This window comes from Cydia pomonella, chromosome 1, assembly GCF_033807575.1.
Source record: "Cydia pomonella isolate Wapato2018A chromosome 1, ilCydPomo1, whole genome shotgun sequence".
Taxonomy (NCBI): domain Eukaryota; kingdom Metazoa; phylum Arthropoda; class Insecta; order Lepidoptera; family Tortricidae; genus Cydia; species Cydia pomonella.
The window spans coordinates 29,915,829-29,936,157 of NC_084703.1; the positions used below are offsets into that span (position 1 = coordinate 29,915,829).

General features: G+C 36.3%; 1 protein-coding gene across 1 annotated transcript in view; it reads left to right on the forward strand.

Moving 5' to 3' along the window:
- Window positions 1-378: 378 nt before the first annotated feature.
- Window positions 379-20,329, forward strand: part of LOC133528143 (uncharacterized) — a 33,490-nt gene continuing 13,539 nt past the window's right edge. Inside the window, exon 1 of the mRNA XM_061865395.1 lies at window positions 379-1,245. Coding sequence (XP_061721379.1) covers window positions 1,182-1,245 — 64 coding nt within the window. The 5' untranslated portion in view covers window positions 379-1,181. The remainder of the gene's footprint in view (window positions 1,246-20,329) is intronic.

Here is a 20,329-nt window from a genome sequence, read left to right on the forward strand (position 1 = left end):
AGTTTATTTATAGTTTGTATTATTATTTTTAAGTTTATAATGTATAAGTTATTGTTCCATATTTTAATTATTATTTTCTTTGTTCGATGGTAAATAAGTACCTGCCCTGCGAAAGTTGCTCAGAAATATTCGAAATACCTACTTAACATGATCATGACAAGTCGCAAACTGTTTATTTATGAAAAATAAATAATTTAGCTAATGTCAGATAAAAGCACTCAAAAAAGAAATTAACTATAAGTGGAACAACAAAAAAAATTGTATGAATAGGAAGAATTTATTACGAAGAAGCAATTATTTAAATCGTATCATTAATTTAATAGCTATACAATAATTGTTATCTATTTATGATTATACATTATATTAAATTTATTATCACCGTATACCTAGACTTGCCAGGCTACTTAACATATGATTTCGTACTACGTACCTATAGTATAACGGTTCGCTTCTTTTGTTTTTGGTAGGATTGAATTCATTGAAACCGGTCGAAGTAAACCAACGGTACCATTAACTGACGAGTGCATGTCACGATCGAACTTATAGGGACTTACATTACTTCCGATTGACCTACTAATTCTATTAATACCCATATTTAATACAAAGTAACACTACACAGCCTTTAAGAGCGTGAATGGTTAAAAATGTAGATAGGTACAAATTAAATAAATCTGACAGGCAAGCATTGTCAGTAGAAAAAGGCAACAAATATAGAAAATTTAGCGCAAAGGATAGACATATGATACAAATATTGAATTACGCGTGTTTTCCTACTGGCCAAATGTTTGCCTCTAAATACGTCCTTGATGAGTCATCAAAAACCAATCCTTACAAATCCATTTTATCTATAAAATCATATTCAAGTAGCGACATAATGGGATCAGTTTACTCATACTGAAAATTCACCCCAAAAGCATTTGAAAATTAGTAACAGGACCTACATTTGTTATATGATTCTCGTTTGTTACTTGATAACATGCCTGTCAGTAGGAGTAGTAAGGAAGAACGAAAAAGCCATCGGGGAGGTGTGTGTCGCTGGGGAGGGAGTGGTGGTGGCACGCACGCCGGCGCCGGCGCCGCCGGCATTGCCCCAGCTGCTGCAGCTCGCGGCACACGCGCTCCTCTCTTTTGAGTTAATGTACAGCTCGTACGCGTAACCACCTAAAATATACTCCAACACGATGGATAAGCTACAAAATATTCTTATTTTTGCTGCTGTGCTCGCATCAGGGACCTGTAATACAAGTAAGTACTAAACATATTTAATAAATAAAGGAAAACATTAACTTTCCTTTTTGCTATGTATGGTGCACTGCAGCATACTGTTAATTTTATTATGTATATGGTGATATATATTTTTGGTGGTAACTGAACGCTAACAACAGTCTAATGTTTTCTGAAACTTTCTTAATTGTACTAACAACGAAATAAATTATTTACGATAAGCTGAATGGACGAGTTAAATAATAAGTGGGTTAATTTTCCTAAAAAAATACCGTTAATAAATGGCACTAAGTTTTGATATAACTACACATCGTTTTTGAATAAAATCGATGAAAAATAACGAAATAAATTTGATCGTCATATTCCATCATAGCTATACCTGCACTTATACCTATAGTTAATTAATCCTGCACTCGCGAGATGTACCCTGATGGAGCGGCCTTATTTACCGGCCGCGACTGAGCCAGCTCTTGCTATTTAATGAACACCACAAGGTCATTGTTCTCTAAATATCAACAGACTCCTTAAGAAGACCAGAGTGTGACTTAGAACGGGCCCCCAACTGTGTCAGTTTGCAGCAACGTTTTGCACTGGAAACTACATAACATGTGTATTAAATTAACGGTCGTGTTCTGTTCGGTATTGTCTTGGTATCAGGGAGGTATGCCACGAGGTATTGTATAACTAGCCTGAGAGCCAAAGAGACTGCAGGACGGGGATACATTTTTAAGCGATATATTTTAGGCTAGATTACGTGCTTCAGGTGGTTTACAAGGAAGCAATGTTATTGTTCGCTCCTCGTGGTTATTTTGAGACTAGCATCCTACGTTCGTCCTTAGAGAAGTTCGTCGTACGATATTAGAATTTCCATAGGAAAATTCTTAGAAATTTAAATTTAGCAAACAATGAAAACTTGTCAAGACTTAATAGATGCGAGCACTTTTAGATAACGACTGCCTTTTAACGAATTAGATAATTAATATTTGATAAGTAATACTTTTAAAAATCCCACAAGAATCTATCTGAATGGAAACTTGCATTAAATTCTCTTTTAAGTTTCAAGAAACTTGCGAGAATATTTCTGCATTTTTGTAAATGTTCTGTAACTTGCACACAACTATTTCAGCCCAGAACATGCGAAAAGTTTCAAAACTGATACACGAGCAAAGCGAGTGGACAAAATAGAAAAAAATTTGAGCGTTGCGAGGGTTCCAAACCAAGAAAGTGAAACAAAATATGCTTCCTAAAATACTCATCCCATCATCGCATAGAAAACACTTGTTATTGTATATTAATATGTATGTATTAACTCTAACAGTGTTAAATTATCACGTAAATACAACTGATTTCCTTTAAAGTTGTGAAATGTATTTATTTATGTACGAGTAGCTCCATATAAATCAGTTCACGATCGGTCTGAAGCTATTTCAAACTATAAACATATACACTTACAAAATACACACTTATATATACTTACTTATATATATACCTTCAACTTTAAAACAAATACTGGAATCTGTATGTAAATTTTCTTTTTAGGTACCTCTTAATTTTTCGACTGGCCATACATAAACATGCATTTCGCATCCTAATATTTAACCAGCAAAGTCAATCTTTTAACCATTTCGTTCATACGTATATTTTACATTATGGAACAATGGTGTTCCGAACATATGGGAGGCGAATGCGGAGCCGAAGCCAACACGTTAAGTCCTTACGACACTTTAATGAAATGTAAAGGGTATACCGAGCGGATACTATCTTTGCCCTTTAGTACACACGCAGAGGCAGCACCCGCTAGGGTGTAAGACTGGGAGTACTATCTATTACTATAATCTAATATGTACTAGGCTATTTAGTGAAAGCGATGAACTAAGTACACGATCTTATTTCCGGCAGTCGGTGACTCGCTCCACAAGATGGGCCGTCCCTAAAAGCGACATCTAGGATGACACAAGGGCAACACCGGTGTGAGCGCTGAGGGTAGAGAGGTGTCACTTGATTTAAAACTTATAGCCAACTCGCCTCATAATACGTATATTTGTAATTAAGGTACGATTTCTACTTAACAGGTTGAAGCATAGACGAATCAGATGGTACCTAAACACGTTCTGCTCTTGATTTTACTTTAGCTTGATAAGTTTCTTGAAGAATCAGACAAGAATAAATTTAGCTCAAAAGTGTACCGCGAAAACCCGACGGATACCTTTCACTTCCAATACTGAATTAAATCTTACCACTTTCTTCCATTTTGGCCCCGTTATGGCATCGGATTGAACATGTTTACTTACTCCGTTGGCATTATGCATCTAAGTGGGCCACGAATGTCAATATCAAGTTTTATTATTATGTATTTAATTTTTCACTCTTACAGACCTTGCCTTTATCAATCTTATCATTCCTACCAATGGCGAAACATCCATCTATGTATGTACTCGTACATACTTGAAACCCAAAGTGTAAACAGTTGTACGAAAAACATAATTTTTATTATAAAAATATTATTGAAGCCTATTGTAACTAAGTATGTTTTTAGCTGAGCCAACAATGAAAACTTATGATACGTATATTTTACGTGGCAAAATTGGAATAACACTTGTCAAACCACTTTCAAATTGCCAGCAATCCTGAAATACAAACCGACGTATATTTTCATCAACTACACTTGGCTTTTTCTAAGAAGTTTGAGTTTTCCCTATGCACATAAGTATATATCTCTTCAAGATAAAGTATTCCAAATTAACTTAGGCTTACCTATTTATGCTGTCACTACACTTAAATCGACCGGGATTACAACCGGCAAAACTGTTATTTATGCTGTGTCTGTTTGACGCCTGCAACTTTAAGTAACATAAACACAGGCGGTTGTTCGGTGGGTATAATTCTGATTATCTCAACTACATACATTAGGTCATTACGCATACCTTTCTATACGCGGAACTTAACATAATGACAAAGCGACAGCATAGAGATGGGTAGATTGTACGTATCTTAGCAATCACACTTGAAAGCAAGACACTCTGAAATGGTTGTAGGTATTACATAAATTGAATGCGGAAGAGTGGAAAATGTAGAAAACGCATTTCGCGCATGTGAAAAGTGGACACCAAGTTGAGTAACATGGGAAATGGCGATGCCCGTGCACATTGGCCCAACCAGGCACATGCGCCGCGCTGCTGCGCCGCCGGTCACCGGTCGCCAGGCTAGCACGCCGTCGTCGACTAGACTAGACCATTGCTTTATTGTGCCATGTGACTTTCTTTGTACGCACTTCATTTTCAAATTTCGGATTAGTAAATACATTGGCAGATTTGTTTGTTATCTTCCTACAAAACATAAAAATTTAATATCTGGGGGCACGGTAGTGCCCCCGCCAAGACAAGTAAAGCGAAGCGCAAGGGCACTACATACCTTTTCTCGCAGCATAGCGCTTCGTCGTTTTTTGAACTTAGATTAGGATTATACCATAAACAAAATTCTCGAGATATAATTCTAATACTAATCTTATTATGCATAAAAAAATTATATTGCATAGCTCTCATGTTTTAGATTTTATTCATATCTAAATAACCCCGATTTCGACACTCACTCACTCACTCACTCACTCACTCACTGATTATCATCAATACACTTAGGGTACTTCCTGGAGTTCTAGAAAGCTGAAATTTGGTATTTAGGATAGTATTAGTACACGAACAACAACAAAAAAAACCTTGAACGTTTCAGCCGCTAAGGGGGTGAAAAGAGCAGTGGAATTTTGTATGGGGAATCTATAACCGCTGAACCGATTTAGTTGAAACTTGGTATGTAGATAGTTTTTCTTATGGGGCCTTCCGGTGTATCCTATCCTTATATAAAATAGTTTTCAACTCCAAAATCACCCCGTAAGGGTGAAAAGGGCGTTAGGGGAAAAAAGAGGTTGAAGTTTGTATGGGGAATCAGTAAAAAAAGCAGATTGTATAAAGGATTTTTAATAGATTAAATAAATTAGGGGATGGAAGATTGTCCTAAGCAACTGAAAAAATAAGAAGTGAAATCCCATCAAAAACATTTTCATATAAATTGTTGCCAAGACGAAACCATAAGGCACGCACTGTCACAAAGTTGTCAGATCTCTTGTAGAGCCAGGCTTCTAACTGTACATCTTAATCAATAGATGAGGCATGGCCGTTTTCTTACTACAAAAAGTATTGTATTATAAAAAAAAATAATGAATAGTGAATACAATTTTCACCTCACGCCCATGGGACGGTAGCGAAACGGCCAAGTCGTATATTTTAACTAAGGTGTAGAGTTTGTGATGTTAGAGCTTCACAACTCAAAGTCAGCTCTTTAAGAGATTTGATAACTTTTGACAGTGCGAGCCTTATGTTTTCGTCTTGGCAACATTTTACATGAACATGTTTTTGATGATTACTACTAAATTTTCTTTTACTACATATACTAACATAATATTAATTATAAAAAAGTTAACAAATAAATAACTATTCATCGTTCTGCAAGTAATTGCGTAGCTATTGACAACCAAGACTACCTTTTGCTTGAAATATGCAGTTATTTCAAGAACGTCTATTAGTAGACAGTAATTTGACTAAATTATAGACGTATATCATTACAGGGCTACCAGTTACCAGTTAATCATGTACACGTACAGTGTTCCAAATATATAAAATATAAACTTATAAAAGGTACCTGTGTAGACCATAAATTTAAATGACCTGGATGCTGCATCATCCACGATGTGTTTAGGAAAACACATTGCAAATAAATGTAATGGATATTTCTTTTACACTTTTGTAATGAGTCGAAAGTCGTTGCGGTTCCTTTTTATTGTGACGTTCATTTGGCCACCTTCCCAGCAGCATCATGAGATAACTCCGCATTAACACATAATAGGTAGGTACCCAGTCTATCTGCATCAGTGAAACCTGGATAACTGAGACTTGTATAAATGAATTTCTGTCTCATTTACAGAGGGTTCCATTAGTAGAGATGAAAATAGAAATTATTTCAGTTATAGAGGTGGTTATTTTGTAAACAATACCTATGTATGAGTTGTAATCTTTGAAAATATAAATAAGATAAAATAATATTTGTCCTTCAGAACATTAAGTGAACTTTTATAATCTATTATAATATTTTATCCTATTTATTTTTTATGATTCTACAAAGGATAGATTTTGACACATTAAATTTGATACAGGCTTTATTGCGTCTTACTATTTTAATAAATGAAAAATATATTTTTGGTTTTTCTTGTTACTTATTAGCTTTTGTTTCTAAATTTTTAACTATTTAAACGAAGTCAATAAAACTTGGAGACCTTTAGACACAATTAACCAAATGCGGAATTGGTGGGTAAACTATTAGTTGGCTACGGAGACTGCTTACCATCAGGCGGGCCGTATGCTTGTTTGCCAACGACGTAGTATAAAAACACGAGAATTGATCTGGAATAGTCCTAGTTAAGGAGGTCATAGATTGACGTTATCTCAGATACAGACGTCGTTTCCTTTAACATTCTAAAAAAACTATTGAGCAAAAGAATTATTGCAAATATAGTCTCAGTAAAAGAGGTAAATACACCCTCTGTCTCAATTATAGAGGTAAATGTGACTACAAAATCCAAAATACTAATCTCAGTTATAGAGGTCTGTTTTGTCTCGCTAGTGTCGCGACCGCACACCGCACCATGAGTCCTAGCTATGGAGTTTTTTCACTTATACAGGTTCTACTTAACTAAGTTTCACTGCACCTATTACGTAGGTAGTCCCCAAAATTACCGAAGTTTGCCAAAGTTCAGCTCCTACATACACCGGAAAGTGGTTCAAATTTAACTCGTAGCTGTTTTTCATGGAAACTAAGTAATACTAACATAAACAGTACGTAGATAGCTGTAAGGATAACATTAGTACTAGATTTGTCTACCCTAGGTACTAGCAAAATAAAATGATAGTCAAGAATTTTACAAAAATACACACATTTTACAAGTACAATTTTCACATGTAAGTAGTTTATTCGTCCAGTAAAGATTCGATAACCGTCAAGGATCTCTTTCATTATTTGTGACACCGACTCATTAATACGAAGATCAACAGAGATAACTTAACAAGACCATGTGTCGAGTTTAGATAACCGTGGGTAAGAAGTGCGGTGGGTTAGGTGGGTAGCCTGAACATGAAGCGAAATGCATTTTCGTAAGGAGCAACAACGTATAGGGTTGTTAGAAAAACGCAACGCAAACGCATCCAGATTTTTCACCTTCCTAGAGGTTAAGTATTCCAGTTTACACCCAAGCCAAGCCTCGCGTCTAGCGTGTGCAAAGAATTAACTGTATTGTCGAACAGTAAAGTGTTTTTGCGGGTGCCAAAGGAACTGGCGGGCCGGTTGCGGCGAGGGTCATCGCTCTCGACGCGCGTTGCGGGCGTGATGCGCTCCCATCATAAACCAGTTGCTTACATCTCTCCTTATCACGTACGTTTTAAAATTAGGCTTTTAGACCAATAGTGGGACCGGATTTTTGCCCTATAAGTTTCGATAATTCTAAAGAGTGAAAAGTGATGTTTATCTGGTATGGGACATATTTTTAAGTATATTTGTAATATATGAAGAAAATTTAGAACGAGCGTTAGATATAAATAAGGTATTTATGTATTTTTATTGCTGAATTTTGAATATTGAATTAAAGTACAAAATTTAAGCATCGTCTTTTATAATATGTATGAGGCTTTATGCTATCAAATTTTTAGAAAAAAAATCAACGTGCTACTTTGTCAAACTCAAATTAGCTTATTATTTTGTCAATATTGAATTAAAGTTTGAAAAATCCACAATATCATATCTAAATTCTTAAGTTAATAGGCAAGGCAAAAAATTAGAAGAATAGGATATGTGCTTTACAATTAATATGCGTTTTTTGTCCTGTAAGATCTAATATTGAATTAAAGTCCGTAGAGATAAGTCTATTACTATAAAATAATATGTGCAGCCATTTTATGGAAAGTAAGAAATATCTGTGTGTAGCTTGCATTGTAATAGTAAAATCAACTTAAAAAGGCGCGAAATTCATAACCACGCCGCGCCGGTCCGTCAACATGTCGGCTCGGCACGCGGGAGCCTATCGTAGCCGACCTAGTGAGCGATAGATACCTCGCCCCGCCCGCGCCCCCCGCTCAGCTTCGCAAGCGCTGTTTGTCTTTTCTTTCAAATCATTCATTTGTTTGTTTATCGTGCACATAAATTAGATGCGGACATTACATGAATTTAATTATAGAATAAAAGTTATTATGACTTCAAAATGAGTGAAAAATGTTTGATATGTGTACTGTACTGACATAGAAACAGAGAAAAAACGAGGAATTGAGCAGCTAATAACTGCGAGCAAATAATCTTTCTTGGTGATGGGAATGTTAAATATTTCTACGGGAAGGAGGAACTACGTTTCCATAAAAAGTGTAGATTATACATTGAGTCGAAGGCTATACCGGCGTACAAAAGACTAATGGAGGTGGCATCAGAGGGCTTACCGCGAACCACGTTCGACGTGTTGCCTCCCTGTCATACTTACGTACGAATTTACAAGTGCGACAGAGAGGTAACACGTCGAACGTGGTTCGCGATAGGCCCTCAAATGTACAGCCAAGTGACGATGATGAAAATTACATTTTCAAAACTTTTGTCTTTTGTTACCATTGTGTTAGCCGCCTGTACTTACTTTCAACATATATTAGTAGTTTATGTTACTGCTACATAATAAAAGGCATTAAAATACACGAGTGTGGGCTTAGGAAACGAACGAAGTGAGTTTCTTAAAAGGATCACACGAGTGTTTTAATGCCTAATTATCTTATACCTTTAAACGAGCAATTCTTGTATATCTCGCGGGATCACGGAAACGGCTCTAACGATTTTGCTGAAATTTGGTATATGGGGGTTTTTGGGGGTAAACAATCGATCTAGATTAGTCTTATGTTTGGGAAAACGCGTGTTTTCGAGTTTTCATGCGTTATTCTTTCGACGCAGAATATGGTCGCTAATTTCGTGTTGCCGGCCACTGTCCGTCTGGTCCAGCGGGTTAAGACGCGGACTGCTAAACGAGTGTTACGGGTTCGAATCTCGCCTGGTGACTAATTTTTGTTATGTTTTTTTTTATGTTCAATTTTATATATAATTTTTTAATTTTTATTGTTTTAGACAAGTTTGATTTAGAAAAAGAATGTAGTTAAGATTATCACCTATACACCACCATATTACAATAAATAGTTAGTTATAACCGAGCAAAGCTCGGTCGCCCAGGTACTGTATAGTTATTGCAGGTAGTTCGCAATCACATTTTTAGCACAGGCATTATAAGAGAGGTATGGGCATTGTAAATGTCATCTGGCTCTGTGTGGTAGGGCACAGCACAGCGGATGTCAATCCACATCTAGAGCAGAACCCAACTGGGGAAGTACCTCCACCTTACAGAAAATCGCAGCCAAATAACACTAGACCCTACTCATAGTGTTGTGTTCCTGCCGGTGAGTAAGGTTGCCAGAGCTCAACGAGGGGTGGGAGGGTGTTAGGGTCGGCAACGCGCATGTAACTCCTCTGGAGTTGCAGGCGTACATAGGCTACGGATACTGCTTACCATCAGGCAGGCCGTATGCTTGTTTGCCACCGACGTAGTATAAAAATAAATTAAAAAAAAAACACAATTAAAATATTTCATACGACATGTGCTAATTATTTGTCTCAGTGTAAACAAAAATATATCATAATTATGATATCAATTTTCAAATTCAAAATGGCGGACATGTTTTATAACTTATTTTAAGAAATTATGAGTAGTTTAAGACTTTAAAAAGCAAGAAATTGTTTCTTGCTTCTGTTTGTATATGTATCATGTAGTATTTGATGTTTTCATTATTTTGAAAGTCCTCAGGGTGCCGATTACGAAAATGACATCCATTATGGAACCCAAGATGGCGGACATTCATTTTTCTTAAAAATCGGTATGAGTGTCATCTCCGAGGTTCTTCGAGGTTCCGATTACGAAAATGACGTCATTTTGCAATCCAAGATGGCGAACATTATTTTTTCTTAAAAATCGATATGGGTGTCATCGCCGAGGTTCCTCGGGGATCCGATTACGAAAATGACGTTCATTTTGAAATCCAAGATGGCGGAAATTATTTTTTCTTAAGTCAATATGGGTGTCATATCCAAGGTTCCTCGGGATTCCGATTACGAAAATGACGTCTAATTTGAAATCCAAGATGGCGGACATTAATTTTTCTTAAAAATCGATATGGGTGTCATCTCCGAGGTTCCTCGGGGTTCCGATTACGAAAATGACGTTCATTTTGAAATCCAAGATGGCGGACATAAATTTTTCTTAAAAATCGATATGGGTGTCATCTCCGAGGTTCCTCGGGGATCCGATTACGAAAATGACGTTCATTTTGAAATCCAAGATGGCGGAAATTATTTTTTCTTAAAAGTCGATATGGGTGTCATATCCGAGGTTCCTTGGGATTCCGATAACGAAAATGACGTCTATTTTGAAATCCAAGATGGCGGACATTAATTTTTCTTAAAAATCGATATGGGTGTCACCTCCGAGGTTCCTCGGGGTTCCAATTACAAAAATGACGTCAATTTTGGCGGTTCTTGTTGGTGGCAGATTTCAGAAATAGAGACCATTTTAGAATTAAAGGTGGTTGATATCACGGCTACACACATCGACACCCATTTCAAAAAGTAGCGTCCGCCATATTTATTTTCAAAATAGATGCCATTCTTGAAATCCACACCCCTAAAAACCCAGAAAACAACACCCATGACGACTTTTTCAAAAAAGTGACGTCCCCCATCTTTATTTCCAAAATGGACGTCATTTGTAAAATTAGTACACATACATCATACAACATGAAAACTAAAAACATTTCCATCCTCTTTTGGGCAGTTGTGTAAGTCTGTGATAACCCTAGGTAGGTACGGAGACCTTGAGCGGTGTCGGCATTTACGCAAACATCAAAGGCGTCGGCCCACTGTTACTTTTTACACTGTGCTTTTAGTGTGTAAACGAAAACGTCACATGATATATCAAAAGAAAAGTTATTTTATCTTATACCTTTAAACGAGCAATTCTTGTATATATATATTTCTGTGATCTCGGAAACGGCTCTAACGATTTCGCTGAAATTTGGTATATAGGAGTTTTTGGGGGTATACAATCTATCTAGATTAGTCTTATGTTTGGGAAAACGCGTGTTTTCGAGTTTTCATGCGTTTTTCTTTCGACGCAGAATATGGTCACTAATTTCGTGTTGCCGGCCACTGTCCGTCTGGTCCAGCGGGTTAAGACGCGGACTGCTAAACGAGTGTTACGGGTTCGAATCTCGCCCGGTGACTTTATATGTTTTTTTTTAATATGTTCAAGTTTAAATATAATTTTTTAATTTTTATTGTTTTACACAAGTTTAATTTAGTAAAAAAAAATTACCTATGTAATAAGAGAAATCGACAATAGATTGTGTTACTCTGTGACAAGTGCTGTAAGGTTAAAATCGATGGTAAATAATAATAATTGTCAGTTCACATTTTACTTTTTAAGTTTATGTAGATTATCACCACCATATTACAATAAATAGTTATAACCGAGCAAAGCTCGGTCGCCCAGGTACTATATTACTAACTGTACTAGGTTGCCTTTTTAACAAGTTGGTCCAGTCCATGATTGCCTACATCTTATATAAAAATCGGTTAATCTAGGCGACCATTAACTGGACCAACTTTTTTAATACGGCAACTTTCAAATAAGCATTCATTTGATATATCATACGATTAAATAACAAACAAAAAAACTATCCGTACGCAATCTTACAAGGCAACCTACTTGAAATGTATCACTGTGAATTTTGGTCTTACATTTATTTCTTATCAGAAATAAATAACATGAGGGTGCATATACCTTATAACGTATCTCTATATAACTATCGGTTATCAATATTAGCATTAGCGGTTAACAACAACATTCCCCTTTAAACAAATAACTATCGCGAGGAAAATACCAAGTCCAAACATCTGAAAAAAATCGGGAAAGAAAAGCTGCAACTGGCTTTTAAAATGGTACAAGGAAGGGTGGTCATCTGTATGAGAATGTGTTTTTTTTGTCTCTATTTGACCCAATGGTTGACTGGTAGAGAATGCCTTTTGGCATTAAGTCCGCCATTTGTTTTTTTTTTTGTTTGTGCAATAAAGTTTAAATAAATAAATAATATTCATGTAACGCGATAACGAATTCTACGTGAACGAAACCGCGGACAATACCTATTATAGTAACAACAAAATAACAATTTTCTATTGCTATTAATTTAAAACACGCTTTAGGAATTTTTTTGATGGACCGTAGACGCAGTCAAGGGACCCCGCTCCCCACTACCGTTGTTCGCTGCCTCCTGCCACAGCGCGCGGCGCGCGCAAACTTGCCGCGCGTTTGAAACGTAACGTATTTATATAAGCAAGGAATGCATACATATCAGTAATGAGTGTCGCCGTGATTTTATATTTCTAAATTTTTGTTTAGTAACTGAGATCATTGTTGATGATCGATTATTATTAACTCTACAAACTTTAATTCAATATTAGCTATACTGCTTAACCTGAAATCAATATCTAGACAAGCACATTGTCTACATGTCTAACTTTTTACTAGAATACTAAGTTGATCGATAATATCGTAATTTTGCAATATCAGCAACTCTAATTCTATATTTACAAAATAACTCGTGTTTTTACGTTTACCAGAAAGCAGCTGTTCCAGATTTCTAAAAACTGAAAATTGTACATAAATTGAAGTGTTATTCGATATGATAAAGTTTTCTGTAACTTTAATTCTATATTTACTTAGTTATTAGCAAAAATTAAAATATTTAAATATAACCGAAAGCTCAACCTTAAAATTTCTAACTTTTTACCAAAGTATTATTTAACATACTCCCAATGACATATCAAAAAAGAAAAAACTTTAATATTATCGAAACCCATTTTAGTTCAACCGCTGGTCTATTTGCTTAGGTAATATATACAACGCGCTATGGTAGCTGACGAGAACTTTCCGGAGCTAAAGCATCCGCAAATCTATAGTAATACTAAATAAATTCCTTCTGTCCTAGTTGTAGTAAACCAAATAAATAAAATAAAAAAAGTATTGAATATAGTAGTAATCATGGAAGCATTTTATTATTGCCATATCCGTTATTGATGACTAAATGTTTAAAAACGTATACAAAAACACAAAATCTTGAATAAATCACATTTTAGTAATAATTTTAGTATCCTAAAGTAAAATGCGCATATGGCACGTTTTAGAAAACTATTTTTTTAAACCGATTAGCCAATTATAAAGACTGTATCGTTTATTATAACTACAGATAAAACCTAGTCTAACTGTTGACTTGTTTATTATTTTTAACCGACTTCAATTTCATAGAAGGAGGAGGTTCTGTATTCAATTGTGGATATTTTTTTTATGTACGTTCAGCGATTACTCCGACACCCGCGCTCTGATTTGAGTAATTCTTTTTTGTTTGAAAGTAATTATCTCCAAGTTGGTCCCATTTTAATTTGGTTCTAATCTGATGATGGGATCCATGAGGCATTGAGGAAACTACTCATTTTTTTAAGGCACGTGTATGGTGATTTGGGTGTTTACTTAAGCAAATTGAGCATTTTCTCTCAAAAACCATCAATTTGATGATGTGGATCTGATGATGATGATTTTTTAATGTAGTATGTTCACCGATTACTCTGACACCCGTGCTTCGATTTGAGTAATTCTTTTGTTGTTTGAAAGGAGTTATCTCGAAGTTGGCCCCATTTTAATTTGGTTCTGATCTGATGATGGGATCCATGAGGAATTGAGGGAACTCCCCATTTTTTAAGGGCACGTGTATGGTAATTTGGGTGTTTTCTTAAGCAAATCTAGCTTTTTCTCTAAAAAACCATCAATTTGATGAAGTGGATCTGATGATGACGAGTACTCCCACACCCGTGGTCCGATTTGAGTAATTCTTTTTAGTTCAAACGGGACCCTATTACTGAGACTCCGCAGTCCATCCGTACGTCCGTCCGTCTGTCACCAGGCTGTATCTCATGAACAGTGATAGTTAGCCAGTTGAAATTTCTACAGATTATGTATTTCTGTTGCCGCTATAACAACAAATACTAAAAACATAATAAAACAAATATTTCTTTCCAATCTCGAGGTTCTCATCCAATCACCAAAGTTAAGCAACGTCGGGTGGGGTCAGTACTTGGATGGGTGACCGTTTTTATAGATAATGTTACGGAACTCTTCCTGTGCGAGTCCGACTCGCACTTGTTTATTTGAAAGGAGTTACCTCCAAGGTGATCCCATAGTGTTTTTGGGTCTAATCTGATGTTGGGATCCAGGAGGAATTGAGGGAACTCCTCAATTTTTAAAGGCACATGTATGGTGATTTGACTGTATCCTTAAGCAACTCAAGTATTTCTTCTCGAAAACTACCAATTTGATGTAGTGTAACTGTAGCCTTACCACGAGTTTGACCCTACATCTGAGCTGACGTATTCGTAACATCCTTTCTATACATCTCGCTCGTACTAATAGGATGCAAGTACGAGCGAGATGGGTAGAAAGTAAGTTACGATATCGAATATGTCAGTGTCAAACTTACTGATTATGAAGACCACGGGTGATATGTAAGTGAAACTTACCTCTTATAATTGGGTGTATTATGATTTTTGATTTAGGTAGTATTTAGTAGTGCTGGAAAGAAGAGGTGAGGGGTAGGTGTGAGAGGTGTGTGAGGTAGACGGTGGTGGTAAAGGTAGACGGGGGTCTCAGGTTGGGGGTTGAGGGGTTGGGGATTGACGAGTTAGGGTTTGAGAAGTTAGGGCGTTGAGGGGGCGGTGAGTTGATGCGTCGGGGACTAAGGGATTGGGAGTTGAGGAATTGGGGGGTAGGAGATGAGTGGTCGGGAGTTGGAAGTTGAGGAATTGGGGGAGGATTAGGAGTTAAATGGTCTGGGGTTGAGGGGTCGGAGAACGACGGTTGACGCTTTGGTGGTTCAGGGTCAAGGGTTTCAGTGATCAGGGGTTGGTGTTCTGTGAGGTTGAGTGATCGGAGAATTGAGCGATTGGGTGAGTGGGGAGGCGGAAGCTAGATTTAGAGAATTAAATTTGATATTAAATAGATTTGTTGTACAATTTCCCATTCCATAAATCACGATATACTTACTTTAATTATAATACTTTTACTTAAATTGTTAATTAATAACCGGCCAAGAGCATGTCGGGCCACGCTCAGTGTAGGGTTCCGTAGTTACTCTTCCGTCACAATAAGCTAAACTGGAGCTTAAAGTATAGTAAATTGTTAACCAAGGGATGAAACGGTACTTTTCACCCGAGTTAAACAAATAGGCAAATTTGCATAATCAGTACCTAATTAAAGTAAGTCTTTTTACTATGAAGGGAAAACTTTTTGCGATAACTCAAAAACAGCTTAACTGATCATGTCTGCTATAGTTTTCATTTAATGTCTTTGTTAAGCTCTACTTCCACGATTTTTTTCATATTTTTGGACCTATGGTTCAAAAGTTAGAGGGGAGGACACATTTTTTTTTCTTTCGGAGCGATTATCTCCGAATATATTCACTTTATCAAAAAATGTTTCTTGAAAACCCCTATTAGTTTTGAAAGACCTTTCCAACGATACCCCACACTCTAGAGTTGAAGCCAAAAAAAAATTTCACTCCCACTTTAAGTGTAGGGGAGGTACCCTAAAAAAAATTAAATTTTTAGATTTTATTGTACGACTTTGTCGGCTTTATTGATTTATATATCCATGCCAAATTTCAGCTTTCTAGCACTAACGACCACGGAGCAAAGCCTCGGAGACAGACAGACACAGACAGACGGACATGGCAAAACTTTAAGGGTTCCGTTTTATGCCATTTGGCTACGGAACCCTAAAAATTGAAAGTACCCTCAAGAAATACTATAAAAGTTTATACTTACTCATGTTTTATTAAACACAGTATTTTAGTTTCCTCGTATTCGAAATTAAAAGTAAAGTGTTTAATTCGGATGAAAGGCACCATTTCAGTCTCAGACTGTTGGCACTTTTACTGCGTTCCAGCACCAAGCTACCTCGGCGGACAGAAGTGCCTTTCATCCCTTGGTTAACAATCTACTATTTAAAGGTGTCGCGCACTGCGCATGCCCGAAACGAGTATATCCGGTCAATACTTTATTTACACTTTGTTTGCGTTACAATTACATTTCTTGGAAGGTTATAGTGAATATTATGTTTATTAATTTGATTTTTTTGTGTGTTTTTAGAATACCCTCAACCATAATTTTGCTTGTTTTTTAAAGTAATTTTCATATATTTGGTTTTTGTGCAATTTTTATTATATATTTTTTAAAGAGCATTTTGACCTATGTTAGTGATTTTTTCTATCGAGTGAAAGTCATAAACTCAGGATTCAAATCGCTGAAGTCCCTAGAGAAAGGCTTAAGATTGCTAATTAAATTTATGGCAGCCGTTAGTATTGTGATCCCAAAAGACTTTTCCGCGTTGTAAACCTACTGCACCTTAATAGATTATTTTGATAATGAGAAAACATTGTATTTTGATTTACCTATTGCAAAACTCAAGTTAGATCGGTATTGAAACATATCTTAACTCTAGTTAATTGTATCTATAATTAGCCAAAAATATTATTTTCCAAATACTTACTCTCAGTTTACTAACTCCTCCTAATATTGAATAAGACTTACAGGTTATAACTTATAATTTCTGCTGATGCTATATAACTGATATACAGAATGCTACTGAATGCTGTTGACGTTGCTGTATGCAGCTTATGACTCGTGTGTCATATTCTGGTAAAACGTACTCGATGTGAATACAAATATTTTTCATTTATATATTCAATAATAAACTTTAAAGCAGTGTTGGCCTAAACGTTAATGCAATTAACCATTATTGGCCATTAACGATTATAAATTGAGCCGTAAACTGTAACTATCCGTAACGGTTTACAGCTCAATTTATAATGGTTAATGGTTAATTGCAATTAACGTTCGGCCAACACTGCTTTAAAGGGCCACTACAATAGATGCCCAATAACAACAATAATAATAGAAAACACTATCATTCTGATTAAATAAGCATACTTTATAAATCGACTTTAATAGTTATCTTTTTTATTTTATATTTTAATCAGAAACACTAAAAAAAGGATGTAAGGTACTGCTCTGAAAATTCTATGAAACTCCTCAATATTTAATTATACAGTTTAACGCATCTTCTACTGCGAACTGCAAGATGGAAAGCACAAACAAGGCGGCCAATTCTTGCGGTTCAAAGATGTGTTGAAACGGCATATGAAGAGAGCTCATATAGAGCCAACGAAGTGGGAGAGTCTAGCCAGTGACCGTCCACGTTGAAGACAAATTGTGCAGACTCAGGTGCGTCAGTTTGAAGCCAGGCGGCTCACAGAACTCGACGCTAAGCGCGACGAGCTGAAGGCCAGACCACCTGCGACCATACTTTACAATTATGTCGGAGGGGTGCTGACTTGCAACGAGTGTGGTCGTACATTTGCTGCAAAAATTGGCTATATCAGTCACCCGAGAGCGCACCAGCGACGCTCTCAGCGGTATAACGCAGTGGTCGAAAACGGCTAGGAGATGATGATGAATACAGTTTAATCACAGACGGCGTAACCAAAACATTAAACTATTTTTCTTGGAAACTATATGCAAACGGCCTAACGCATAGGCTTTAGGCCGGTTATAAATATGTGACATTATCTATGAAAAGGGACCTTATTGTCGATGGCGCTTACGCCGCATTGCGTAGCGCGGCGTTGTTTATAATATGGGAGCATCGTTGATAACGGCGTAAGCGCCACCGACAATAAGGTCCCTTTTCATAGATAATGTCACATATAATGCTTTCGGCCTGTACACACTGCGCCATACAAATGCAGACCAAGCGACCGTTCTCACCATTAAGGTGAATTAGGTTCAGAAAATAGAGTTTTAAAAAGTCGTAGCACTTCTTTGGATATCAAGGCTGCCATACATTTAATTAGCAATCTCTCACCCAGCCTTTCTCGAGGGACTGTATCGATTTAATTCCTGAGTTTTTGAATTTCGCTTCATAGAAAAAAATCACGAACATAGGTAACACAAAGGCTAATAATATGAAAATTGCTTCTTTAAATCGGTAATATCATGTTTGAGGGAACGTATGAAATGTATCGATTACTTTTTTAACATTGAAATTGTTTATCTGTACCCCTAGTGTAAATAAATTTGATTTCGAAACGTGACGTACGCGTTTGCGTTTAGTCTCATTTTGTATTGGATTTAGAAAGAGCGCGCCAAGCGGGACGTTTTGGAAACTCAAAATCCTATACAAAATGAGACTTAACGCAAACGCGTTCGTCACGTTATGATGTCGATCAAATTTACACTAGGGGTACTAATCATTTTCGTGGAAAAGTGTAATTCGGCTGTTTACGAAAGTTATGTTATGAAGATAGATCATTTTAAATTTTACAAAAATAATAGACCATATTTTTGAAAATCGGTCTGTTACTTTTTTGTAAAATATAAAATGATGAAAAAAACGACGATATTTCCCGGTTTTTTTGACAAGACGTAGATTATATTGAAAACGAAAGTCAATTTGAAAAATGTTTCCGTGGCAGATAGATTTTCTCTTTAATGTCTTGCTTTGATTGGTGCCTTATTTAGCAATTTTGAAAATTTCTGTATCTGAGTCCGCATTCTCCACTTTAACGTAAGTACCAGGGATCGGAAACCGGTATTTTTTGTATGGGAACGAAAACGGTATTTTTTCGTTCTTTGTAAATTACTTCATTTCTAATTAGGCAATCTAATAATACGAAGTCGTTATCTGAAAACACAACTGAGTCCTACATTTAGAGTATAAAATAAACCGAAATATATGGTTATTTCGATGTTTTTGCACAAAACCGGTTCCGATCCCTGGTAAGTACACCTTTTCTCTTGTGTAGGCTCTTGCGTGTGGCACAGTTTCCTTCACACTGTGTCTCCTGCCATTTTTTTAACAGGTTATTTTTGTCCACAATACTTGCCTTGACTTCTTAGTTTCACCAGGATGGATCCTTTCCTATGGTGAAACCTCCTTTAGCAACTCCTAGTTGATAACGTGCCTGGCTCTGGCAGGAATTTTCAAAGCTTGACCACATTGTTCCGCGTTGTTGTATTACTCATATCCTTTGTCAAGTAGTTACTCAAATCTTCTATGAGTGCGTTTCCTTTAAAGCCTATTAGTTCTTTCCTTTTGATTGTGGGTGTTTTGTCTCTAGTTTCTTTAATAAGCTTAGGCAATGAGTAGACTCCCACTAGAAACCTATGCTGAGAGGTCAGCACTTCTCTTGGAATTACTTTGCATTCCTTGAAGCCCTTTTTAGGGTTCCGTAGCCAAATGGCAAAAAACGGAACCCTTATAGATTCGTCATATCCGTCTGTCTGTCCGATTATGTCACAGCCACTTTTTTCCGAAACTATAAGAGCTATACTGTTCAAACTTAGTAAGTGGATGATTCTATGAACCGCATTAAGATGTTCACACAAAAATAGAGAAAAAAACAATAAATTTTGGGGGTTCCCCATACTTAGAACTGAAACTCAAAAAATCTTTTTTCATCAAACCCATACGTGTGGGGTATCTATGGATAGGTCTTCAAAAATTATATTGAGGTTTCTAATATCATTTTTTTCTAAAATGAATAGTTTGCGCGACACACTTGCAAAGTGGTAAAATGTGTGTCCCCCCCCCCCCCCGTAACTTCTAAAATATAATGAAAAAACTTAAAAAAAATATATTATATACATTGTCATGCAAACTTCCACCGAAAATTGGTTTGAACGAGATCTAGTAAGTAGGTTTTTTTTTAATACTTCATAAAATAAAATAAAATATTTTTCATCTAACCCATACGTGTGGGGTCTTCAAAAATGATATTTAGGTTTCTAACATCATTTTTTTCTAAACTGAATAGTTTGCGCGAGAGAC